A 27,767-nucleotide genomic window follows, 5' to 3' on the forward strand; every position below is an offset into this window, starting at 1 on the left:
TGTTATTTTTGGTCACGTGACTAGATACAACCTATCAAGTTGTTGGAACAATATACGTTTGTACTATAAATAACATGAAATTGTTATTGTTATTATTATTTAAATATTTTCAACTGTATTGTTCCTTTGCTCTATATGAGGCCATATCCGGCTGTGACGAGAGGTTTCGAAACTGAAAAAGCAAATATGAAACTACTTAAGGAAGCTTTAACTCGTCTGAATTTGTGTATTCGTTCGTTACCTGGGAGCATTGCTGTGTCCTGTTATACATTGTTCTGGCAAGAAACCGTTCTTGAATGATAAACATGCTTTCCTGGTTCGATATTTTTGCTTGGATGTTGACCATAACAACACTGCTTGGAAATTTCTTCGTGGTGACAATCATCGTCTCAAGAAGACGCCTTCGCTCAAGTAAGCTCAACTGGTTCATCATTTCTCTTGCTGTAGCTGATGTCCTTGTGGCGTTAAGTTTCTATCCTCCTCTGTTTTTCTGTGAGCGAAGGTTTTCCTGTCAGTCAACATTAATGAGAGCATTTCGTTGGATCTTCATTTATTCATCAGTTTGCAATCTGTGTGCATTGATAATGGACCGATATCTCGCCATTACGTCACCGATCTATCATAGAACCAAAGTGTCTGAAAAGACTGTGGTTATTTGCATCATACTTTCTTGGCTTGTTCCAGCTGTTTTGCGTGGACTTGTTTTCATTCCGCTCCATTACGTTTATAAAAAAGAAGCACTAGAGTACGTTCTGCCTGTACTGTTGGTCATCTTTGAAGCTCTCCCATGTGTGTTTATATCATTTGCTGTCCTTCGCATCAGCGTCATTGCCAAAAGGAAAACATTACATCACAGAAATGAATTGACAGGAAAGCCCAATATGAACGGAGAAAATCGACGGGGTTCTACTGCGTTGAAAATGACTTTGTTCGTGGCGTTTTTCTTTATTTTCTGCTATTCATTAGAGGTTTATTATGCCATGTGTAAAAATGTGTTGAAACTGTGTGAAGATACTGAGATTCTGCAGATGATTCGTCGGTTGTTACTGATTGCTAACTCAGCCATAAATCCATTTGCGTACGCCTTTCTTAAGAGAGACATTAAAGAGGAAGTGAAAAAACTTTGCGAAAATAAACTTTGCGTGATCTGCAGAAAACGAAACTTTGAACTGAACACACAACCAAACATAGAGCCTGACGTTTAATCTGTTTTACCTAGATGAACCTTGATGAAAGTCTTCAGTTTCCAGATACGGCTAGCATTAAATCAAGTCTTGTTAGTTATGGTTAATCATGCATTGTTTAGCAGCGGTATCATCAACAAAGTGTGTTTCCATGTAAATCAAAATTCTCAAAGGTAGCTTGAAAATAAGTATTTGACTAAAAGTGAGGAATTTTAATGTTTTGACGTCGAGATGTATATAGCTATTTTCCACTTGTGTAATGTCTCAAAAAATCTGAATGTTTACTCTTTTAATATATCTTCGCTAACTGCTGAATGTATCCCGCTGCTTGTCGGGTAAAAAAGCCATTATTGTTGTTTATAATTTCCTTTTTCTTGTTTAGGTACAATCGTCAGTTTGTCGATATCGAAGACTTATGTAACCCCTTCGGCAATAAAGAACACTGCAGGAGTTGTATGTACAGTGTATAAGACTAATCAATTTTAAATCACGGTGTTGCATTGTTTGGTTATAAGCGCGAAAAATTGCCGCTTCTCATCCTACATTTATTGTGTTCGAATGAGACCTTTGCCCTGTTGGAATTGACAAGCTTGTACAAATAAAAAGTAACAAATTTTACTAATCTTGTTAGGTTTTATTTTTACCTGTAAGTCCTGTTTTCACTTGCTAGACAAAATTATGTCGGTTTTCGGATCTAAAAAGAAGATTGTTTAAAGTTGCTCTGCACATTTACTCGTCTTTGCTGTGTGTTTACAGGCATTCCAGATAAAGCGTTTGCATAAAGTTTTGTGCTACTAGAAAATGTTTTTATTAGAATTTATGTTTGATCAGGACACACTCAATGGAACCAATTTATCCATTTACTTAGACATAAATTAGCTCGGAGGAGTTTCAAAACGCTCTCTCGATAATCGCAGTCGAACTTTGCAGTTTTAGACGAGTCGCAGGAAAATTGTACAGAATTTGACTCAAGCTTTGTATCGAGTTCTGCTTAGTTGCTCTATACTAAGAGGGGCCTGAAGGGTTAAACCGGGAACTGGAATTTGGGGAGAATTATCACTGGGAAAATGGGTAAACAATAGGCCGGGAAACAACGTCGGTGACAGTTTGTACATGTTTTCTCTAAAATAGGAGCAAACAGAAAGGATTAGTCTGCGTGTTTTGTTTACAAAGGCAAATAACAATTATTATCATATCAATTAATCTTAATGGTAAACGCATTTTTCCATTTCTTTTAAAGTTAATTTACGTTAAAAAGATTGAATCTCGCCAACTAAAATCTCTTTTTACACTTATTCTACTTCACTGAGTTGGCTTAAAATTAACATAACACCAAAGTTCTTGACGGCGGTTGTTTCTGCAACTGCTTCTACTTCTGCTTTTGCACCTACTCCTCGTCCTCTTCATCTATCCACGCTGCCTTCAAGACTTTTTCAAACATCTGACCACTTGTTATGGCCTTTCTTCTCTTTCCTGAAGTTTCTTGTTCTTTGATTTCCCACCTAGAGCAACTGGGGGTAACTTTTCCCTTCTCGTCTTCTGGTTCCCCAGTCCTGTCCATTTCGATAACTACCAGAGGATGGACTTTGTTTCTAGACGAAGATGGCGGTCGTCTCCTGGACTCTTTTTCCATGCCACATTTCTTGGGTACTTTGTCATTTCCTTCTTCAATTCTATCTCCTTTTCCGTCGTATAGATTCTGCACTTGAAGGTTAGCACGAGCTTCGCCGCCTTTTTCGGCTTTCCCTTTTATGTATCCGCTATCATCGCCAACTTTGTGATCAGAGTAAAGACCAGCCTGCAAGTTTTCAGTGGACGAGTTTGTCACTGCATTTCTTCGTTGCCCTCTATACGTTTGCCTGGTTTGACTTACAGATCTTTCAACTTCGCACGCTCCTCCGCTTTCACCACTTTCGGCCTTTTTCCTAACTTCCATGGCTTTGTCATGTCGTTTTTCACCGTTGCCGCGGCCGTTTGGCTTCTCTTTGAAGTCGCTTGATCCGAAGGGGTCTTTGAGAAACTGCTTGAATGCGTAGCGACATCGGCTTTTTCGCAGATAGTAGATAATCGGGTTTACAGCGCTTGAGATGTAAAGACTGTACGAGGCGATAAATCCAAACCAAGAGTCAGCCAGGTTTTCTTTCTGGCCGCCCAGCACTGCATACAGGATTGAAGGAACATAACAAAGGAAATAGGCAGCTACTGTGATGGTGATGGTATTGATCGCTTTGATGTCGTCTTGTGGGCGGGCTTCGGCTTGAACGAGAGACAAGTTCAACTCTGCTCTCTGTGAAAAAAGAGGTTTTCCTTGGATCAGAGCAGTAGATAGACAATAGGATTAACCATTTTGACCATTTAAAAATAATTATAGAAATCAACTATTAGCTTGGTCTGCCTGTGGATTCGATAGCCCTGTCTGTTTCTAGAAAATGTGAATTTCTTGAGTCTGTACGCGATTGAACCATGAGCTATAGGATAACTGGATGTCGACAAAATAAAAGCAAATTACTTAAAATTACTTACAAATACTAATAAAAATAAGGTCGGTCTTTTCGTACACTAGGGACGGATCATTAAAAAAGTGATGGGAAGGGTGCAGTGGGGAATTTTCAGCTTGCGCGAATTTGTTTTTACACTCATAACTTGTGCACGATTTTTTGCGGCTAATTATCATAGTTTTTAAAAAATATAAGAAATGGCTAAAATAAAATGCCATGTATTGTTTCTTTTTATCATGTTTTACTGATCGTTTTCTTCACCCTACACACTTTTTACCAGCAATTTATATCGAACGTCTTACAAAATGTTAGTAACAAAGATTTTATACAAATCTTATAGGTAAAACTTGAAAGTCAATTTTCTATCACCATCGACGTATAGGAGAAAACTGTTTTGCTAGTTGGGGACTTCGAGTTGAATGAATTTGTTTTGATAAAACGTATCGGGGTATGGAGGCATCCTACCCAGAAAGTTTGAAATTTCTAGGCTCAGAAATGCTATTTTCAGCATTTTCCACGATACATAATGTCAAAAAATTGATCTCATTAAGAGTAAAATGACAGGATTTTCAATGATTAGTAGGACATTTCCTTCTACACGATTTTTTTCCTTCCACTTTACATGATTTTTTTCTTGGCATTTTCCCTTGCATGAATTATTTTGGTTTTTTCCACCCCTCACATCAGTTTTCTAATGATCTGTCCCTAACTTTTTCGCGTTCTAATAAGTTCCACAACACCTGGGTAACCAAGCTTTAGTGAACAGAGGAGTCCTGGATGCTAAGCTATAGACTAGGAGTTGCCGTGTTCACTTCCCGAAACAAACAATATTTTCACTTCGTTTGGGGGTAGGTATGGCTACAGGTGGACTTGTAGCTAAGCTAATTTGCATTTGCTGTTTGTGTATAATACTATAGGTAGGAAGATAATCCCTTCAACAGTTTGAACCTCGTAAGATCCAAGGGTGGCCATCTGCTTATATGGAAGGTAAAGGTGGCCAACCCGGGGGTCTCCAAACGAAACCAGCCAAAGTCACACAAGAAGTGATTTGTAGTAAACATGGGTTTGCGAGGAGTTGTTGGAGTCTTGCTTAATTAAATGATTGAATTTTGCGAGTATGAATTGCTGGTTTTCACTGTCACGCCAGTTACGCTACTGTCACGCGCTTCTTAAAATATGTCCAAAGCTATTGAGTCAAAAAATCAAGAATATTACAAGTTGTAAAAAATTTCTAGATAGTCTACGTGTCCAAGTCTCAGGTCTGTACGGTATTCAGTACTCGAGTTATCCGCCAAAATGATCCACAGCACAGTATGGAAACGCCACGTTCGAGTCCGTGTGAAGGGGCTCCAACATGGCCGCCGGAAATCAATGAAAACATCTGGCATTTACTTCTGTTATAAAAAGCGAACCAATTCGAACGCGAAAGAGTAAATAGACAAAGAAATTAGCTTAATTTTTTATGATGGAAATCCGCCTATGCTATATACTATAGCTCATGATTGAACATGCCGAGGACAAAACCAGTCTCGAAGGCGGAATTTGTAAAATAGGGAGCTCAGTTTAGCAACAAGCGACGCCGCCCACGATGATCAAAAAAAGTTGCGTACGAGTAAAAAAAAAGAAAATCAGAAAAAACTAAAATCGAAGCGTACAACCCACTGTACCCTCGATACTTATTATACCTCCCCCCGCCCCCCAAAAAAGTCCGTAAATTGAAAACCTACAAGCTCATATCAATCGCCGATATCAATCTCCTTTCTCTTTTTCTGATTTTATTTTCGGCCAACTGGAACTGGAACTGCGTGCATTTTTTGGTGCACGAGACAGACAGGTATGCCGAATGGTCGCCAATGCATCGCACAGGTAAGCACGCCACTATTTACGATACAATCAATCAATCAACTTTATTCGCCCATAATAAAAGTACAATCATTTCATTCAGTAGTTTACAATGGCAGGAGATCCTGGCAAGCTCTATTGAGCTTCACCCCCTCTGAACCTCTGATCGGTCTAAACGAAAATTTTCTGGTAGATTTTCAGCATCCGAAATAATTTTTCAGTTTTTTCGGCTCTCTGATGTAAGGTATAAAGGCTGGTTCTCATATGATCGCCCCGATCGTCTCTGTCGCTTCTGTCGTTTGCAAATTCTGAGACGATCGAAGCGATGGAAGCGACCAGGGGGTTCTCATATGATCGCCCCGATCGTCTGGTATATGCAAAATATGGTTATTCAAACAAGATAATAAATCATCTTATCTTTGTTCCCGCATATGAATATTCGATTTTATTCCGATCGACGCACGTGTGTTTTTTTCAAAACTCTGATATCGCTTATGGCAGCATTCGATGCAAGAGCAAACCTCGTGGCCTCCTAGCTTCTCGTTATTGCCGTTTTACGGCTAAGAAGCAAAAGGGAGGCCAAACGGAAAAGTTGTTCTGGGTAATACTGATGCACCATGGGATAGTTTGGATCGCTTCGATCGTCTCCCTCTGCGAAAGTAGTTCTCATATGATCGTTTCGATCGCCGCGGTCTGCGACCGATCGCCCGGATAGAACACGGGCGATCGAAGCGATCGCGATCGCGATCGCTTCGTCTCTGTAATGTTCTCATATAATCGCCCCGATCGCAAGCAAACTTTTTGAAGCGACAGAGGCGACAGAGACGATCGGGGCGATCATATGAGAACCAGCCTTAAGAACATGCGAAAGTGACTGTAAAGTTACTGTTTGCCGATTGGCCAGAATAATACAAAGGTAGTACAATCAGGAGGCAGCATTCAGAGAGCTGCTTGGAACTGGCTTGGTAAGACTTTTTCCCCAGGGGCTCCTCGCTTTCGATTTAACTTTTATGGTTCGCAGATTTTTTTCCCCGCCATTACGACTTTTCCTCGCCCCTACTAACGTGACTTATTGCCCCTGCGTCTCCGAGGATGGATGTGATACAGATATATTTTCTTTTAAGATTTTTAAGACAATAAAAGCTGATTTACTTATGAAGTATCTAATATTAAAAAATTCCAGTTTTGACAACTGAAAGTAATTTGACCGCGAATTTTTTCTTCTTAATGTTCAAAATACAGTTCTTTTGCCTTATTTCCAAGTAAAAAAATCTTTGAGATCCTTCCTAAAAAGTTATGTGACATTGAAAATTGCCTGTAAACTGCCATCTTTGTTTCTCTGCGGCAGTGAAGCGGAACCTGGAGAAATGAATCCATGCGATTTTTAAAAACTGTAAAAAGAGTGGCTAGAAAAAGGGGCTTAATTATGTTGGACGTAATGCATTCAACTAACAAAAGATTTTAGTGCAAAAGTTGGTCCCAGGGGGTAAAACTCAAATGGGTTGTTACGTTATTAGATGCACCCACAGATCACAAAAATAAGATAAATCACAAAAAAGATACATAACGATTTAAATACCTCCTTTTTCTTCTTCCTTATCGCGCGAGTTGTGAGAGAATACACAACTATGTCACAAATGATGAAGAACGCCATTAACGATGCGACGAAGTATTTTGCTTGCTCGAAGATCACCGCTCTGTATACCCTGGCATGAGCATCACCAAGATCAATATCGAGTAGCGGGATTGATGACAAGATTGTTGTCACGATACTGAACAACCAAATAAGGAGACCACAGACCAGCGACTTCTTTTTCGTCTTCCAGACGTGGTATCTGACTTCGAATGAAATGGCCAGGTATACTTCTGCCATCATGGCGAGCATCGAAGCAAGGTTAAGCAGTGTGAAGAGTCGATTGAAGATGCTGGTCATGATTGTCAAAGTCTTACCTCTGAACCAACTGGCCTCTAAAACGCCATACATCATGTGCGGCGGTATGTTAATGACTGCGTTAAACAGATCGACTACAGCGAGATTGGCGACGAGAATGTTCGGAGCGGTTCGTAAGGATTTAAATCGAGCAATGACCGCCAGAACGAAACCATTGCCTAGCACAGAAGCTGAGGTCAAAATGACTGATAACACACTCATCACAACTTTGGTGAAAAGTGGTTTTGCAGGATGATGCATCTTATGTTTGTTTCACAGTCTGAATAAAACGTTTAACAAACTTTCCTGCGCGAGCGCTTATGTTCGCAAAGTTTACGTTCATAAAACATAAAATCTGCACTGGACAAAAGCTTTCTTAAAACTTCGTTTCCTGTAAAATAAACAGTGGAAGGAACAAAAGCCATCGTCCTTAATTACAGATGGTTTGTTAAGTAGGTTTTGTTTTTGTTTTTCTCGCCGATATTTGGCCCTGATTAAATCAAATTTCTATTTAAATCCAAAATGTTGTTGTTGTGACCAATAAACTGCAGTTACGGAACATTAAATTTGCCAGGCTCAGTCAAGAATCGGATAAAATCAAAATCAGATTTTTTGGTGACTCATTAATTTTCTGGGAACTTACACCTGGCAACCTTGTCGATAAACATGTTGGTGTGCGTTGTTTTTTTTTTTCGTTGTTTCTCTTTAAATCTTTGTTAAATTCAAAATGTTTTTATGTTCACTAGCAAATCTTAGTTACGGTATTCAAAATTTACCAGGCTCAGTCAAAAATCGGATCAAACCAAAACCAGATTTATCTGTGATTGATTAATTTTCTGGGAACTTACACCTGGCAACGTGTCATGTTTAATGGTGCACGTCAAGTTTGTTTTGTTTTGTTTCTTTTTTCATCCTGTTTTGCAGAAAAGAAGACTTTTTTGGTTAAATAGTAATAAAATGCTGGAGTCAAGGCTGTTAATGAGCTCATGTAATCTTGGTTGAAGTGTTTTTGCTAGATGCAATATTTAATATTTTAGTCCATAGTAAAATAGTCTTGCAAGATCTAATGTTAACTTTGCGTAATTTACGCTTGCAAACATAAATTCTGCACTGGACAAGAGCTGTAACAAAACTTGATTTCTTATATTAAATAGTCGTAAATGTTCACGAAGTTGTGTACGTTATGTTGGAGTGTTTAAGTTCATTCCCTCTCAAATATATTTAGGCAAGCTAAAAGCGGAACTCCCCAATTAGGTTTTAATGGCCATGTATATTTAATTCTTAATTTTTAATGAGAGAAATATCGATAAATGCCACATTGTCGTATCTATTTTTATTCTGATTATTGCTTGAGAATTTTAATTAACACTGCTTTATTGAGTAAGGTTTGTCGAAATTCAAAACATTGCTTGCATACCGTAGAATTCCGGTTATAAGCCCTGGGCTTATACAACTTCGTAAGGGTTTTTGGGTGGGCTTATAAGCGGAGGGGCTTATATTCGGGAGGGCTTATAAGCGGAAGGAAAAAACGTTTCGAAACAAGCCTCGGGAGTGTTGATCGAAATACGTTTTTAAGTTAAAAACGCACAAAAAAGCAACATTTAGCCCTGTTCAGTACTGTCATCCAGTAGAGAGGGACTTATATCCGGGGGAGCTTATAACCGGATGTATTTTTTTGTTTCAGGATGATGGGCTTATAACCGGGGGGGGGGCTTATAAGCGGTGGGGGGCTTATAACCGGAATTTTACGGTATGTCGTCGAAATTCAAAATATCACTCTAGCTTTTGCTGAATTTTACAGTCAGAACGACGGTAACTGTAAACAAACTTCGTCTCCACGCTATATATAGGGAAAGGGAGCCGGGTGTATGTAACTCAGTTTTGGGTTGTAGTACATGCCATTTTTCTGGTGGAAGTGAATTGTTGACTAGAGTTTATAATTATTTTGCGAAGCAGTGGTGCTCGCTATGAACGGAGTTATCTTGTTTTGAACCGTCTTGATTTGTTTGAATAACTGTATTTAGATCGCACTATTTTGTTTTATCGTTGCTAAATAATTAAGAGAATTATATATTAATACACCTAATTGCAATAACGTTGTCATAGAAAAAATAAAAAAAATAAAAAGTAATTAATTAAAGAAGTTTCACAACTGATAGCATTTACAGGAAACTCACGATTTTTATCTGCACACTTTGAGTCCACTTTTTTATGCGGTGACAAGATAAATTGATTTATTCGTATTTTGAGGCATTTGTACGAATATATTTCACGCGTGTGCTTACTTCATTTCCCCAGTTCCCCGTTGAATTTTTACACTTATTTAAAGCGTATGTACGAAGTGCAACAACTGACATCGACAAGTTGAATTCGTGACTGGATAAAAATATGGGCGCGTGATTTGAAGTGTTCGCGTGTAGCACGGACACTGTGAAGAAAAAATTAGCTCAAAATTACCATGTAATAAATGGGCGGGCTCTTAAAAATAGATATTCCTGTTCCTGTGATTTATAAAAGAAATAAAAATGTGGGAACTCTGAAGAATCTTTTTTTTTTTCTCTGAGTTAAAAACTATTTCTCTTTAGCATTCGTTTTCTTTTAAGTCGCTTATTATATAAAAAAAATATATTCAAAGGAGATCATTTCATACAACAGTAAAATTTTTGAGATTCATAAAACTATATTCTCTTTTAAACGCAATGTTCTTTTCTGCGTGCTTTGTGATCGATGGCCCGTGGATAAAAATTCAGCGCGGAAAGAAAATTTCATGAGTTATCACAACAGGGAGCATCCTCGGAGACCCAGGGGCAGTTAGCCGAGGCAACGGCAGCTCATCAGGACAACGGGTTTTCGCGCGAATGTTTACAACAAGCTTGGGAGAGCCCCTGGGCACTTTCTTTTACCGAACCAGTTTCAGAAGCATTTAAATGTCTTCTTTCTGATTGACCAGAAAAACAGTTGGCCAGAAAAACAGTTTTCTGGACAATCAGTGAGGATGATCAGCAGAGCGACTCTGACGTCTTCTTACACGAAGTTGTTTTCCTCATCGACTAGTCGTGGTTGCTTAGCCCGTGCATCGGATGATTTTACATGGAGAGTCTCAGAAAAAAAAAATAAGCCTTACACGACTTCCGGTTCTACATTTGTTAGTTGCGCGCACTTTGATAGCCATTGGAGTAAAAAATAATTCTTATTATTTCTCCTCGATCGCTGAACGACTTCTAAAACTTTCCACAGTGTGGGTGTCTTCATTGCACAGGCCACGCGATAGCGAAGATTTCGCTGACGTCACCTATTGCTATTTTGTTGCCAGCTTGACCGTTGAAACAAAGGGTTTTTGTTCAATTTGTTGGATATTTAAAAAACAATAACAAAACTTATAAACAGTGTAGAAAGTGGTGCATCGCTTATAGCTATTAAAACTCATTTGTTTCCTTGCGCTATGCTACAGTTTGCAAATTCCCAGGCCTTATTATTTTATTTTTGTTTTTATTATCTGAGATTCTCCACGTAAAATCATCCGATGGACGGGCTTAAGGTCGCGCAGGACCCTTGCTCATTAATAAATTCATTAGCCAAATTTCTTGACGGGGTGCTATCTTGTAAAGCTTTAATTCGCTACATTTTGAACATCGATTCCTCTAAAATTTATCAAGGATATTAAGGGATGATGGAATTACATCATGATTGTCATTTTACTGAGAGATGACCGTTTACTGTAATGTTACAGGCTCTTAAAAGTTTAACTGCAGATAATGCGATTTTGTGTCCAAGTTTTCGGCTACAACAGCGAACCGAATTAAATGATTATATAACCTAGTGATGAATCATAACCTCTTTTGTGTTATGACAAGAACGAAATTTTCGATTTCAAAAACTGCCAGGAGTTATCTGCTTCTAAGAGAGTAAAAATGTGAAATCTAAACTTTGAAACGTGCTATCTTCATTTTGAGAACGAAATTTCAAAATTCGCTCTTGTCATAACACAATAGAGTGCACCAAGTTCATGTTCCTCGCGAATCAACTCCTGAAATTCTATATATATCGGCGAAGAAAACTTGGACACAAAATTGCAGGATTTTCCGCTTCCGAAGACCTTCCGAGTCAATGTTTACAACCGACGTGTGCTATATTCGCAGCTGTGAATCTAATTATGATAATTCGCTTTGTTTCAGCGCACGGTACGCAAAGCTGAGAACAATACCGTGTAATTACTTGTACAAAGAACTTAAGAAAAACATTGTCATGAATATTTCGTTTGTTGTCGGCTTCAGTCGTCGCAGTTCGTGCATACTCTTTAAATAAATACATACATAATGATCTCAAGGGTCCTGCGCGACCTTAACAACCACGACGAGTCTATGACGAGTCTTTAAGCAGGAAAACAACTTCGTGTAACAAGACGTCAGTGTCACTATGCTGCTCATCCTCACTGATTGGCCAGAAAAACTGTTTTTCTCTCCAATCAGAAGGAAGGAGTTCAAACGCTTCTGGAACTAGTTCAGTAAAAGAAAGTTGCCCAGGGGCCCTCCCGATCTTATTGTAAAGTTTCGCCCGAAAATCCCGTCGCCCCCACTTACTGCTCCTGGGTCTCCGAGGATGGGTGAATTGTTGATTGTCATATCGTTGGCCAAATTTAATTTAATTTTTATTTACGCTTTAGAAGGAAAGAATGATGACTTCGAATGATATTTTTTGTGCCTTTATGTAATCTTTAATAAATGAGCAGCAGTGTTTTATCAAGTTTGCGAATTTATTGAACGGCTTAAAAATCTTCTGATGTAGATCAACTCATTCTTGCACTAATATTTAGATTTTGGGTTATTTTGGCCTAGAAAATTGGACGTAAAGTTTAGCCCTGTCTTTATCAGATATAAAGACACTCATTAAACATTAATTTCTTTTGTATTTTCTTTATGAATTATTAATGAGTTTTTTAAAAGGTAATAACTCTCAATCAAACTTGAGAATTTCAATTTTGAAGCGTGATTCCCAGTTTGTAGATTTAACTAAGCCTGTCGCTAATTTCGCGCATTTTGTTGATGGACGATCAACTAAAGGGCAATTATTTTCTATTTCGTCGAAACAGAGGCGGTATTACCTCGTTTTATACGCCAAAATGAAAACTGGAACTTGGCAGCTCACTCGAGCAAATTTGAATTGAAAGTTGCAACCTGCTCTGGTCAAACTGTTAATCAGTATTAGTACATTGCGACGCAACATTGCAGAGTTCCCATCAAAAGAATATACCGTTTGACTGTAAACACTTTGATGGGCCGACATGCACGTTTTTTAAAATCCGCTGCGTTTTGAAAATAAACAAATTACTTGTCCGAACGCACCTGCTGTCAGTGCAAAACAAATTGAATGCCAAGCAGATCAAGATATAATGGTGCAAAAAGCATTATTAAGGGCACTGATCTTTTAGACACAATCTATAGCCAAAAGAAAAAATGTATTTATTTTTGATGAGAACAGTGCTATGATCTATGATGATCCTGTAAATGTAAACAGGATGTGAATTATTTTCAACTGATTCGATCTTCAGAACTTTCATCCTTGAAACAAAAACAGGATGTGGATTCTCTACGATCGGCTTGATTTTCAGAAGACCGGCGAAACATAAGAAATGCGTCCACATTTTACACAATTTCACCAAAATTTTAATTCTTCCGAATTACAATTGCACAACCACAACCAACTTTTTCGGCCCCGCTCTCAGCCACAAAACTCCCAAAGATAAAACCTATTGTTGTCTGGAACGCCTTAAAATAAACAATTCTCATTGGTTGAAAAACCTTACCAATATCAGTCATTAGTATAATTTCAAAGGTGATTATAAGAATTGAAGCATTCTGATTGGTAGAGAAGCTCGGCTTATGAGGCTATAATCACCCCGCACGAGGTGATTGTAACCTTGAAGGCTTGGTTACTTAGCCACGCCACCTTTCACATCCAGGCAAGTAAACATGGCCGCTTTTGCTGAATGAAAATTTCTTTGATTTGAAAGAAACCAGTCCAAGTCCTGGATATTTTAAAAATTGGAAATTTTTCAAATTAACTACCAAGGCTTTTGGACCGAAAATAGTTTCAAGAGGTGGTTCTCGAGGCATTAGAAATGATCGTAAACACGGCGGTTTTGGCGATCGATGAGAAACTCAGTCAGATCGATTGAGCAAACATTATTTAGTTCTCTTCTCACCGGAGCTACTCATTTTCGAGCGGATTTGCACATTCGCTTAGAAGTCATCAACAATCGTACAAAGGTACCGGACATCTATCTTTCTGATAGGGTTTGTTTTGTTCCGTTTTATTGCTTTAACTAAATAAATTCTGATTGCAATCGATGAATTAAACTGGTTTACACCGTATGCAAGCGAACACTTGTGTTTTCTGTTTTTTTGTTTGCTATCGTTATTTCTTTAAGTTCTTGATGATCACCTCTAAAAATTATACTAAAACAATTATTCGCCTCAGGCTCAGTGATTATTGTTGAATAATCCCCTCGACTTCGTCTCGGGGATTATTCAACAGTAATCACTTCGCCTTCGGCGAATAATTGTTAAATATGAATAGCCCCCGCACAAGCTCACTTTAGACGCTCTCAGTCCAATAATCAATCGAAGATCACGCAAACCTAGCAGTTTGTACAGTTTCCGACAGTAGAAAGCGAAAAACACATAGAACTTTTCCTGCAAACAAGTGTTTTCTGTTACCAGGGAAAAGTAACGGAGACGAGGCATAACAAACAAGGTAGGTAATACCAGACTTCACGACTATAATTACTCCACATGTCTTTAAATTCCGTTATTTGAATCTTTCAAAAAATAGTGTCTTATTCTTGCAAGACTTCACATGTGCCGAATTTAATACTAATATTAATATCGTGACATCAAAAGAAGACTTGGCGCTGAATTACGTTCTAGCAAGGAGAAGACTGCTTCAGGGAGTTCTGCTTCCATCACTCGTGTTCCTCGATCTCTTCCTAGATCTTGTCGTCGATTAAGCCGAAATAATTGAAGAAAAACAAGAGCTACATATATCATCCTATTCTGCCATTTTGTTTCTCCCCATTTATGCATGCTATTTAGAAAAAATGTAAAATAGTGTGTAATGTAGAATAGGACTATTGTGTAATGCCCGTGAAGTAGGTTTCAAACAAAAAAAATATGTACTTGAAGTAATTTACTGTTAAATAAATGTTATACAAATCAAAGCATTTTGAAGCTGTGAGCTCGTCAATATTTGCAAAATTTACTTCCGCCATTGCTTTGGTAATTAGACAGGTTTTAAAATTTACATTTCAATACGGACTCCACTCAAAGTTCGAGCAATAAGTGGAAAAATTATTTACGAAAATTCTGCTCATAGCACGATAACATTTTGAATGCTTTTTGAAACATCGCACTGTAATTCATTTCTCCAAGGCGCTTTATTTTGTTTTGAACAGAGTTAAACTTTGGTTCAATTGAAATATGGAGAACTTCATAACTGTTACGATGCTATGAATCCGTTTGGTAACTTTATTTTTCCGTTAATGCTCAAATGTTTAGCGGAAAAAAAAATGTTTAGCGGAAGCCGTTTTAAAATGTTTATAGAACTAAATTTTTAATGGTTTGCACAAGAGGTGTATCTGCTTGGCACCCTGATTAAGCAAAGATTGGAAAGGCTTCTCCCAGAAATTCAAGTACGTGGCTTGTTTCCCCAATGAGCATAAGGTATAGAAAATTTTAAGGGAATTTTAGGGCTGAATATGGGCTGAAAAAGATTCTGGTGATACAAGATACCGATATATTCAAGTCGTATTGTACTCATTTTAGATCCTCCTTCTCAGTCCTAAATTATTGCTTAGTCCCTAAAAACATAAGCGGTACTATAGAATTGTAAAAACACAATTGACCTATTTTTCCGCGGAACGTTTTTTTTCAAAAAGGACAACCTTTTGTTGTTTTGTTAACTTGTGCTTTGGTTTCAAAGAAACTAGCTCTTAGATTTATTTTTTGTTTGTATGTTGACTTTTACGTTTACTTTTACTAGTACAGCGTCAACTACAGGTTAACAACTTCAGTATTGCAACTTATACAAATCAATATTTTCAGCTTGAAAAAATAACATACGGCGCTTTCACTCACTTACCTTGAAATTGTTTTCCACTCAACCTAATTAGGACACGTACGACATTTAAAAATTTCAGACATATTTTCTATTACTTTGTTATATTTGTGAAAATCAACGAAATTGTAATGAAAAAGCTTTCAGCGGACTCGGTAAATAGTTTTGCAAAGCGATAGATATGCACAACTTCCTTTGTAAATAATTACTGGGACAAAAATCATTTGTCCTGAAGCGGTACAACAAACAACTAGCGTAGGTAGTTTTTTCGTCAGCTACTTCTTTAATCGATATGCTTTTCTGGTATCGTTTTCATTTCTCTTTAGGTGCAGCAAGTTATTGTGCTGTTCTGTGGGTTCCTGGTCACCCTCAAAAGTAAGAATATAACTGATAAAGTGTACTCTTACTTACTCAGTTTCACTTTGCCACTAATTGCATCAACCAATTCTGATCCACTTTGTTTATTTTATTTGTAAAATCGTCGATCCTGTCTCATATGATTAACATTTGGCCATAATTTGTAAAGAAGGGAGTTTAAAGAAATATAGTAACTTCAATCGCGTCTCTACAGAGACACAGGGGCCAAGGTTTAGCCTTTTTTCGCGCGAATGCAGTGTGGTTTCGTTCACTCGATTTTATGATTTCCTGTTAGTTGTTATTCATCCCTGTATATCTTTACACGACCTTAAACTTCTTTTTCCATCATTGAGATACATGTGGGATGTTATCGATAGTACTAAAGGGTGCTTCACTGTCATTCCAATCTATTTTAAAGTCATTTTTGCATTAAAAAATTAGAGCAAAATAATTTTGGACTCAGGAAACAGCGGTTAGACTCGTAGTTATATTAGCAAGAGGCAAGACAAGGCACTAGATTTTGAACCGGGAATTTAAAACAAATACGTTTAGTTGTAGAAATAAACACCAGTTGATCGAGATTGAGTTTTCTGACTGAAAAATACCTTATGAAAAATGCAGAAAATATCGTTTGAGAGCTTTTAGATTTCAAAATTTTCATGGGGTATCCTAAACCCCCTAGCGGCTTGCGCCTTCTTCCCTCGCAGATCTCGCCGCGCCTCGTCTATGCCAAAAGTCTGACTTCGGCCGTGATGGCTCATTCGTTTACGATTGAACCAGATTTTGGCAGGTTTCTTCAGCTCGCAATATAGTGTAAGCCACTCGAAAGCTAGCTGCAATTAACAAACATAGACAAACTGTAAAAGATCAATAAAGCAGAACATCATGCTTCCCCATTTTACAAAAGGATTAACGGTTCTTGAATAAACAAAGCTAAAACGACTTTAATGGCATTCATATCGATTAAAAGTCACTTCTTTATAAGCATAATTTTTGGAAAGAATTTAAATCCACGTTTATCCTTGTTAATTTACGTTTATTTTATCAGTTGTTTTAAACATAGCTGGAGTTCTTTGCATAATAAGGCTGGGTCAGTCTTCGCTAAGCAGTTTGCTTTTTAAACAGTTGTTCTAAGCGATCCGTGATGAGGAATTTCCTTATATTTTAACTTTCTAAATCACTTTTCGGCACCAAGTATCCGCAATTCACATTTCGGTGTGTTTTTGAGGTTAATTCTGAGGTCTACTTCAAATATATTCGTAGATGATCTTCGAAAATTTTCAAAATCTCTTGGTTTAGCCATACGAATTTCAAAAATCCTTGTGAATTTTCAGTTGTACATTTGGAAATTGTAAGGACATCTTTTTTCAAGTAATTTTCATAAACTGATTGAAGTTATGCGCGCAGTAACCGGGCTGTCGACGCAATACAGCCGCATAGAAGGTTGTTTAAAGGAGCACGCCCGGCTACCTAACGTAACTCTTTCTCTCGCTTGTTAGCGCACACACGAGAGACGGTTGAGTTATCAACCAGCACACAATTTGTTATTGATCCCAACAGTCGAAATGAGCATTTTGTTCTCGTTTATAAGAAAGTTCACGTTTTGTGTAAGGACATACATAAAGCAATATTCTTGCATAGTCAGCATTCCGGTTATTCTGATTTGCGTAAAAGGAAGAGTTGCGTACTGGGGTAGGCGAAAATTATCCGATGTAAAACATTGCACAAAGCCGTCCTCGTGAGCTCGTCATTTTAGAAAAGTGGCTAAGGCTATACATCCTGTTAAAGCTTTTAAATTTTGAATGACTTGGGGAAGTTTTTAACTGGCTAAAATTAAAATAACACAAGCTGCCGCCGAATAAGTACAAAAGTTTGTTAAAAACGAATTCCAAAAGAGCGGAAAAGCGCGTCGTATTTTCGTTAACTCAGCAGATGTTTGCCTTCAAAACAGTCGGATTGTCGTCTTAATGCATAGCCCAAGATGTAAGTGATGACAATTTACATTACACTACGCACATAAATTACGTCATGTGTATTAGCAGTTAGCGGGTAGTTTTAAGTGCTTAACGGTTTCGTCTTGTAGTTGAATTCGCCATTTGTGTGGCCTCTTTTAACATTACGGTCTTTAACTGAAAGAAATTAAGTTAGACATAAAACTGCAAAGTAAGAGTTACTTTACTGTGTGCAGTAAAGTGTCACGACTACCAACATTTATCAAGCGCGGAAAGATGTTTCTTCTAGATGTGTTTATTGCACGAAGAAACCAAGGCAGTGTAAGCCATTTTGAAGTATTTTCCTTACCAAACTTTGAATTTTAGAAATTGAACGGGTAGAACCGAAGAGAAACATTTTTTTAAGTTTGAGGGTTATAATATAGTGAAGCTCCATTAGCATTTTTCCAAAAAATAATGAACATAGCCGAGGGTGGAGCCCTCTGCAACAATATAATTCAGTGTTGATTGGGAGTGAATCTCAATTAACGTGCACGAGTAGCTAAGCGTCAAAACCGAATAGATACATTCAATGCACGTGGAGAATCAAAAACATCATTATTCACAGTTTTTGGTTTATGTAAACGCCCCGGTTCTTGGACATGAACCAAACACTATAAAAATTCGATTCAAAGAGAGTTGAGTCAAAACATATTGAAAAGATTGTAGTGAAAACATACTTAAAATTTCAAGCTTTTTAACATACATATTTTGCAAATTTCAAAATTTCAACAACCTATGCGCTACAAATATAATCCTATCGGTTTACAGTTAGTTGAAGTAACAATTCAAAGTTTTAAGACTGTCCGACTGTAAATTTCAAGAAAACAAATTCAAAACTGAAAATTCGCATTTCTTCATATTCAGTCAAAAGAAACCCTTTGGTGAACTATTTATGAAAATGACATTTAAAATTTTTAAAGGGTTTTTATTAACTTTTTTTTTGACAATGCCGTCAAGTGATTCTGTTCTTTTACTGAACATTTATTTCCATACAGTAAATGGTTTGAACCCAGGAGTATCAGTAGTTCGTATAGTGTGATCGTTCGGATGAGAGTAGTTCTGAGAAGAACTGTTGTTGGTGACTGACGTTTGGACAACCTGAGCGGAAGTCATCTTCAGAGTCAAGTGAAAAGTTGTTGTCAGTCGATGATGTTATGTCTGGTCCGTTGAAGTTGATTGGTCAGTTAAGCCGTGATGTTATTGGCTGTAAGACTAGTGTAAAGTTTGTAATCAGTAATTGGTCAGTTTCGATCCGTCTATTGTTAGTCTAATTAAGTCGTTCTGTTCCGTCTATTGTTAGTCAAATTAAGTCGTTCTGTTGGCGGTTCGTTTGTCGGTTCTGTTTACGTCGGGAATAAGTCGTTTGTAAGGTGCCGGTAGTTGTTGACATCTGTTGATAGACGTCTGTTCTAAGTTTGTGTACCAGTTTTCCAGAGTCAGTCGTTGAAAATAGTTAGTACCGTAGATTAAGCATTCAGCAGAGTCCTAGTCGATTTTGTGTTTAGTAAGTCGGTGGTGTTCAGAAATGTGATTGTTTACATCACCATTTCTCGTCGCTCGTCATGTTTCTACTAGGAGGCCTGGCAGTCAGAGCAAACGTGACCCGACGCCTGCACTATAACGTATACTTAACAGCAAACTACTTACGCTTAAAAAGACCGACGCTTTTGACAATCAACGTTACTACCGACTGCGGTGCTCAGTACCGTAACCACCGAAACTTTACGGACTACCGAAACTGCACAAACCGGGTATACCGATGCGACCCATAGTCTCGTTCTGTGGGTCCCCTACGTACCAATTGTCTAAATACCGGTCAGATCAATTATCACCTCCTCTAAAATTCATTTTGATATAAATACAAAACAGTAAATGCAAATACATAAGATAGATAGATTTTATATTCGAGTAGTAACTGTAGCCAAAGTGAGCAAAACTAAAACACATTACATTGAATAAATCCAATCGAAAACGGTTTACTAGTGATTTCGTGACCGTGACAATTTTTGTAGTTTTCACTTGGGAAAGGGAGCCATAGCACGCATCTGTCACTACACGCAATTCGATTGGCTGCGGTATTTGTCAGGACACGTTAAACCATCTCAGTGCGAGGTTAGTATAACTCTGCGTGAATTACCTGTGGTAAAGGCTTGAAAAACCTTTGTTTTTCCTTGTGAAAACAGTTTCCATTTTTAACTCGCTTAACAATAAACAAAGTGTTTTCACTGTATTTCCGGATTTTTCCAGCTTTATCTAGCTAAAATTGTCTCAGTGAAAACACAGCCAATACATGAAATATTCACTAAGCGTTTACTTCTCCCAACGGGTGGTTTTTCAACTTTTTAATTGCCCAAGCTGGATTTTTTTATATGTTACAGTACGATAATAGTACTTGACGCCGATTTATTTATTTTTTATTCCAATTTTCAATATACCAGGACACGATTTTTGCCACCACAGTTGCCTTTGTTTCAAGTGTTTACCAAAGTGCCCAAAATGCGAATTTTCGAGCTTTCAAAATGATCTGTTAAAGTGCATCTTTTTGCAATATTTTTAGATTTCTGTGTAGTATATTGGTTGCCCCGCTTATCTTATCAACCTTCTTTCCTTACGAGTGTTTTGAATACGCACGAATTTTTGACAAAATTTTACGGCGGCGGGGACGCGAAAACGGCATTTCACGTTTTGCCGATTTTCTCAAAAATAAAAACGCTTTGAAAATTTTAAATGTCATTTTCGTAAATAGTTCATCAAAGGGGTTCTTTTTCTTTTGACTGAATATGAAGAAATGCGAACTTTCAGTTTTGAAATTTTTTCTCGAAATTTACAGTCGGACAGTCTTAAATTTCAATGTACACTGCTGGTTCAAGCCTTTGTTCCTTAGTTGCCTTGGAAGATTATTCTAGTTCCCTCGCAACAGCATAATTAAATAAAGTTGTGCTTATTGCGGTCGATTTCTCTGATGTCTTCTGGGTCTCATTCATCACAATGATGTATAGCCATGCAACTGGTAAAGTTTTCTTAGTAGTTTTTGTAGACAGAAACTAATTTTTTATATAACATTTCAAAAGTGCGCTCTTTTTGAAAATGAAAACACTGAATATTAGTATTTTAGAAATTGCGTGACTACGAGGAAATTGAAGTAAAATAGTTACGATTTACTTGTTTCATTTGCATAACAATACATTTGCATTTGCAATTCGAATAACAACCAGGAACGAGAATCTGACGCAATCTGTAAAACACATTAATTTAATTGACTTTTCCTTCAAATGCATTTAAACAGCTATATAGTAAATGGTAAAGAATTACATTATACAACTCTGGCGCGCCTTACTGTTGTTTTCACTTGCAATAACGCCAGCCACCCATTGACCATAAAATAGACTGTGAAAGATTAGTACTTTATTCGTGGACAGAACTGGTCATCAATTCAAATGAAATGTGTAAATGAGGCGCATTTCGTCCGCTCTTAAATCGGAAGGTGCGTACCAGAAGTTTTAATTAAGTAAAAAGAATAATTATTGTTATTATCCCTCTTAGAAAAATGACAATTCTATTAATATAGTTGAATCATTTGCCCACAAAGTCCAGAGGAAGAGTGATTTTAAAAGACAATAAACGCTATGTAGATATAAGGGCTCAATTGAGCAAAATGACGTTTTAGCTGTCGTTTGCTTTTGTGGAATGTTCTTTCCAACTTACGAAACTTATCGTAAGTATCGTAATTAGGCCAGTTGCATTTTCGGAAAAGACAGCAGCAGCGAGATCCTAAATTTAGGTAAGATTTCGTTGCGATAAAAATTATTGCCACCTTTTTAAAAATCAATCGTAATGTTCATGGTTCTACGCAATTTAGCTTCACATAATGCTTTTACCCTGTGGGGGGAAAAGGGACTACACAATTTTATCGACGGGTAACTTAAGGGGAAATGGAAAATATGCAAATTACTAAACAGTATCAGTGAGCAGAATAATGCTAAAAAGCACCCTGTAAATATAAAAGTTTGAAGATGGAAAAAATGAAAAAGACCACTCGAATCGTTCAATTCAGCCCTTGAAGGTATTTAACTGTGGCCACGCGCTCTATGTGTGGTTTCTTTTAAATTTTCAACTAAAGAATCCGCAGAAATCACCTTCTGTTAGTTCGCACAAATGTTGGGAAGCTAAATCTTGTCATTAGTATACTAATTGTTTATTTTATTTTGTTTTGTGTCGATCTTATTGTAACTGGGATTTTATGGGGGAGAAGCTCTTGTTAGGTACTTTGGCGTCGGCACCCTAAGCTTAAAAAAATAATAAACATTTTCTTTCCCAAGCAGCAACTAATGGACTACGAAATCATTTACATACATTGTGACATTATTTCGATTGCTTATCTAATTTTTCATTTTGTGTTAGTTAATGTTTAATAAGAATTATTCAATGAAACATCTATCAGTATTAGATAGTTGTATCAACTCAAAGATAGTAAAATCGCATGGTTTAAATCGTAAAGTTTAAGCTATTCCAAAGAATTGTAAAAAGAAGACATTGCTTAATTTGAGATAGAAATCTTAAATAAATTTATCGAAAATACATCGGGACTTCATTTACTTCGGTTCCCAATTGTCTCGCGATGGACAAAACAAAAATCCTTAATCAATTAATCTATTCTTTTTTTTTCTAGTTATTCTTTGATAAATTTCATAACTGCAGAAATTTCCGAATATCAATGACACCTATTGGCATAACCTCAAAAGTTTATTTGCTTGATTTCTCATTTTGCAAGAAACATGTAAGCGACATGTTGTTATATCTTCTACGGCTGTCAATGTCAGTTTTATTTTTGGTCATTTCCGCCGACACGGATGGATCCTAAGGTGTTGGTTTAGCTTCCAAGAATAACATCTACAGTAGTCATGTCTCGGTGTTCTTGTTCGATTCTTGTTGACCCTGGCTGATGAGACCCACGCGAAAGCTCAAGCTATGGTTAATTCTGATTTCCAAACTTTTCCTTTCTCATGCCGAACAATGGTTGGTCATTATTTATTTTTCCTAGCCCCGTTGGCATGTTCAAGGTTGTTATTAGTGCAACGTGGTGGACGTTTCAGTTTCCACGTTTATTTTAAGAGTCCCACCATGACTGTAATTTATGTATTTAAATAAGTTCATTTAAGGTTTAAAGGGTACAAGATACTTGATAGAGAGGAGTAGTGACTAAGCCTTGAAACAGACTCTTGGTGAGCGATTTAAAGTCCCAATAAATTGAAAGAGAAGGGAAAAAGTTTCTGTAAGTGGAAGCTTCCATGCATTTTTAAGTTTAATTTAATTATTGCAAGCATAGTTGATTTAGTTATCAGTGAAAGGTTTTTCCTTTACTCCAGAATACAACGGACTATCACTAACACCTTTCCGAAATACCAAAAATAAGCGTTTACAAACATGCCTGTATTTCTCTTTTGCATACAACAGTCAAGTTTCTTTTCATTGGCACTTACTGCCCTATCCAGACCGGGAGGCTGGTGGTCGTTGGAAAATTGTCCGCGCTGACTTTAAAACGCTTATAACTTTTTCAAGATTCAACCAAACGCTGCCAAACTTGGCGAGTTTATCTAAAATTTAACTGGAAATAATTTGATAGGATAGGTTGTTGTGTCGGGAGCATGACGTTATCATAGCAACGGCATTTGGACAGACATGTTTCCCCAAATTTGTCAGTTTTGTGTTCATATTAATGAAAATTAGCAGGAAGGTTCATTTTTAAGTGACGAATCCACGTTTCACCACAACTAACGTATCGCCAAAAAAGTTGTGAAGTTTATGGTCCAATTTAACCAAGGAATGAGCAATGCAATGGAACCAAAAACCAAAAAAAATAAAACGTCCCAGCATTTCTAGCATGATCATTTAATTTTAAAATCATAGAGGTAAAAAAAAAATTTGACTCGCCCAGGACGACACATTTATATTTTGTTATGTACCAAGTTAAAGTTTCGAGGATCCATACCCCTTAGTAAATAGAAAATATTACTACTTCTTTTTAAACTTTTGCTTGGCTCTGCTAGATTATCGTTGAAAAGTTGTTAAGTTAGCAAAAACACCAAGGTTCGCTGATTTTCTAACGCGAGAGAAGGTGCACTGCGGGGCCGTATGCTGTAACTGAGCCATATTCGAGATCCTTCTTTCCTTGAAAACAAGTCGCAGATATGTACATGTTTTATATTAAATCACCTTTGCTTTGTGCATGGTGCATATAAACAAAGAAGAAATAAGGGTAAGAAACAAAGGCATACAAGACGGGGAGACGTTTTGTGGGGGAAACTTTATTTTTTTATTACTTTCCATTCAATTCAAACAAAAGTTTATAAAAACTATTAAAACTCTATATAAAATAAAGACTGAGGTCTCATAATATTTACAAATTGATTGCGCAAGTAAGCTTAAATTGAGCTGATTAAAAAGTGACAATTAACAGTTTGCACAGGCAACTTTGGTTTCAGTTTGTCCTTTTAGCCAGTTGTGGAGAAAGGCTCTACCATCTATTGGATATTATTTTCCAGAAATCAGAATCTTTTGACTGTTACAGTCAAAAAGGGTTAAAAGAGAAGTTACAGGGCTGTGGGCCCAAAGCCACCTGTATGCTAAGTTAAGACCAATAGCGGTTGTCAACCGAATGGTTATTTTATGGTACAATACTGTTATTGCAATCCATTCAACAGCTTTGGTCTTCAGCTATTCATTACGCCCTAAACGTGACAGTTGCATTAATTATTCCCTTTCCCACCGAGATTAAATGAAATTTTCATGATCAAGAACTACCTGTTCTGAATTAACTGCATCTCCATTTTTTCTTTAATTAAACGCTTCTATTGTCTTTTTTAGGGAGGGACCATCGTAGTTACCTGTTTGCCATTGTGTCGTGATTTCGCAAGTTGACAAGATAAAAGACAGCTGCTCCCTTCACCGCAGAAGATAAACTCTCATATTTGGAAGCACGACGATTCCTGAGTAAAAACGATGTCTTCCTTCTTCGAGGTTACTGCCTGGACTTTGACCATAACAACATTGCTGGGAAACTGCTTCCTAATCCTAATCATCGTCTCAAGAAAACGTCTTCGTTCAAGCAAGCTCAACTGGTTCATCATTTCTCTTGCTGTAGCTGATGTCCTTGTGGCGTTAAGCTTCTATCCTCCTCTGTTTTTCTGTGACCGTTGGTTTCCCTGTCAGTCAACGTTTATGAGAGCATTTCGCTGGATCTTCATATACTCATCAGTTTGTAATCTTTGTGCCATGATAATGGACAGGTACGTAGCTATTACCTCGCCCTTTTACCACAGAACCAAAGTGTCCGGAAAAACCGTGGTGATTTGGATAACTTTCTCTTGGCTTGTCCCGGTTGTTTTGCGTGGACTTATCTTCATTCCATTCTACTTCTTTTATAAAAGAGAAACTCTCAAGTACGCTTTGCCTATACTGTTGGTCCTCTTCGAAGCTCTTCCATGCGTACTTATTCTATTTGTTGCTCTTCGTATAAGCATCATTGCCAAAAGACAACAATTAAAGCACAGAAACCAACAGCAGCAAGCAGCAAGGGGCAATATGAACCGCGAAAATCGACGCGGTTCTACTGCGTTGAAAATGATTCTGTTCGTCGCGTTTTTCTTTATTTTTTGCTATTCACTAGAGCTTTATTATGCCATGTGTAAACATGTTTTAAAACTGTGCGAAGATACGGAGATACTGCAGATGATTCGTCGGCTCTTACTGATTGCTAACTCCGCCATAAATCCATTTGCTTACGCCTTCCTTAAAAGAGACATAAAAGTGGAGGTGAAAAAAGCTTGCCTGTTCTGCAGAAAAGGAAACTCAGAAGTGAACGTACAATCAAGCTCAGAGACTAACTTTCAAGCTGTTTCGCTAGTTTCAGTTCTTGATACACGCCTTTAGTTCCGAGAAAAGGTCAGCATCTTAATCAAGAGACAGGGGGCGAGTAGCGGAGGGCGCTGGCTTCGTAATCTGGAGGTCGCGGTTTCCTAGTGTCCACCCTGGAACTATGAATATTAATTTCGTGAAATTTCTTTTCTGTTGTAATCGTTACGAAAATTTGGTTGTGTTTATTTTAAAATAATAATTCTCCTTTTGAATGGCATACCTACGATATAGATGCAAAATTGTCCAAATTCTCTCCAGTATGGGAAAAACTAACTTCTAAAAGCTAACGTTCGAATGCTCTGATTATTTTTTTCTTCTTCTAAATTTAATATTTCACTTTTTAATTGCTTTATTTCCCGAAAAAAAATGCACATTTATCGCTTCCATGATATTTACAAAGATGCTGATTAATGCCTCCTACCGCTTCCTATGTACAAAAACCTTTCTTATCTTAATATAATCAGTTTGAGTTTTTGAAAATTAAATCACTGCAAAATTGTGAATGGCGCGTAGCCCCTGTAATGATAAAAGCAACAGGGAACAGAAACTTGATGAGTGTTTCGATCCCATGATGATTTCCTAACCAGGGAAAGATCCAACTGTAAATAAATGAAATTTTAATTCAAAAGCAGTACACAGGGGATCTAGTGACCAGCAGGCAGCAGTGAGAGGCGAGTTTGTACACATACAGAACTGTGTGCGTGACGCAATAAAATCTCACTGTTTGTTTACATTGGAACAGCCAGGGCTCACAAAAAATTTAATTATTATATTAATATCTATGAAGCTATAGTTATCTACCTTGTTTTTGCAATATTTATTAGTTGTCATAGTTACACGCCATTTTTGCTTACACCAATAATTGTAAAATAAACAATTGTATTCTTTGTAATCATTAAGATTTAGGTACGCGTGACAGTGGCCAGCTCGAAAGCTCTCGCTACTTTGGCCATAACCAAAACAGCGATCCTTCGCGCTGTTCCCTAACTAACCGAACTCCTGGGACAGGCTACTTTGGCCATCGTACACATATTGCATAAAATTAAGCCTACTGAAATTTAAATAATCCGTCATACATAAATAAAATTGATATTTAAAAGGCTAAAAATGGTTAAAAACTATTAAACTGAAAAAATCAAAATTATAAATATAATTAAATAAATGAATGTGTGTCCAGCAGTAGCAGTGAAATATATATATGATAAATGCAAATGCGGCCTTACACTACTGAAGACCTGAAAAAAATTTTCAGGCTCTGAGCGGGAGTCGAACCCACGACCTTTGCGTTGCCAGTGCAATGCTCTACCACTGAGCTATCAAAGCCACATGAGAGCGGTCGTATATGGGTAATCCCTTTATGGTGGACATGATACTCGGCCCAAGTATATGTGAAATAAATGAATGTGTGTCCAGCAGTAGCAGTGAAATATATATATGATAAATGCAAATGCGGCCTTACACTACTGAAGACCTGAAAAAAATTTTCAGGCTCTGAGCGGGAGTCGAACCCACGACCTTTGCGTTGCCAGTGCAATGCTCTACCACTGAGCTATCAAAGCCACATGAGAGCGGTCGTATATGGGTAATCCCTTTATGGTGGACATGATACTCGGCCCAAGTATATGTGAAATAAATGAATGTGTGTCCAGCAGTAGCAGTGAAATATATATATGATAAATGCAAATGCGGCCTTACACTACTGAAGACCTGAAAAAAATTTTCAGGCTCTGAGCGGGAGTCGAACCCACGACCTTTGCGTTGCCAGTGCAATGCTCTACCACTGAGCTATCAAAGCCACATGAGAGCGGTCGTATATGGGTAATCCCTTTATGGTGGACATGATACTCGGCCCAAGTATATGTGAAATAAATGAATGTGTGTCCAGCAGTAGCAGTGAAATATATATATGATAAATGCAAATGCGGCCTTACACTAC

The 27,767-nt window shown here is 37.5% G+C and overlaps 2 protein-coding genes across 2 annotated transcripts; both read left to right on the top strand.

The window, feature by feature from the left end:
- Positions 1-222: 222 nt before the first annotated feature.
- On the top strand, positions 223-1,640 carry LOC144662833 (octopamine receptor beta-2R-like). Its single transcript, XM_078523786.1, has one exon. The coding sequence runs from the start codon at positions 297-299 to the stop codon at positions 1,203-1,205; it is 909 nt and encodes a 302-aa protein (XP_078379912.1). The 5' UTR covers positions 223-296; the 3' UTR covers positions 1,206-1,640.
- Positions 1,641-24,782: 23,142 nt separating this feature from the next.
- Positions 24,783-26,987, top strand: LOC144662832 (uncharacterized). The gene has a single exon (XM_078523784.1). It carries the CDS (start codon positions 24,917-24,919, stop codon positions 25,844-25,846), a length of 930 nt encoding a protein of 309 aa, XP_078379910.1. The 5' UTR covers positions 24,783-24,916; the 3' UTR covers positions 25,847-26,987.
- The last annotated feature ends 780 nt before the right edge of the window (positions 26,988-27,767 follow it).

The sequence above is a fragment of the Oculina patagonica genome, chromosome 8 (genome assembly GCF_052425735.1).
Source record: "Oculina patagonica isolate OP01 chromosome 8, crgOcupat, whole genome shotgun sequence".
NCBI classification, from domain to species: Eukaryota; Metazoa; Cnidaria; class Anthozoa; order Scleractinia; family Oculinidae; genus Oculina; species Oculina patagonica.

Excerpts from the sequence above, each read along its gene's own strand:
- LOC144662833 (XM_078523786.1), top strand. The coding sequence starts at position 297 with ATGATAAACATGCTTTCCTGGTTCGATATTTTTGCTTGGATGTTGACC.
- LOC144662832 (XM_078523784.1), top strand. The coding sequence starts at position 24,917 with ATGTCTTCCTTCTTCGAGGTTACTGCCTGGACTTTGACCATAACAACA.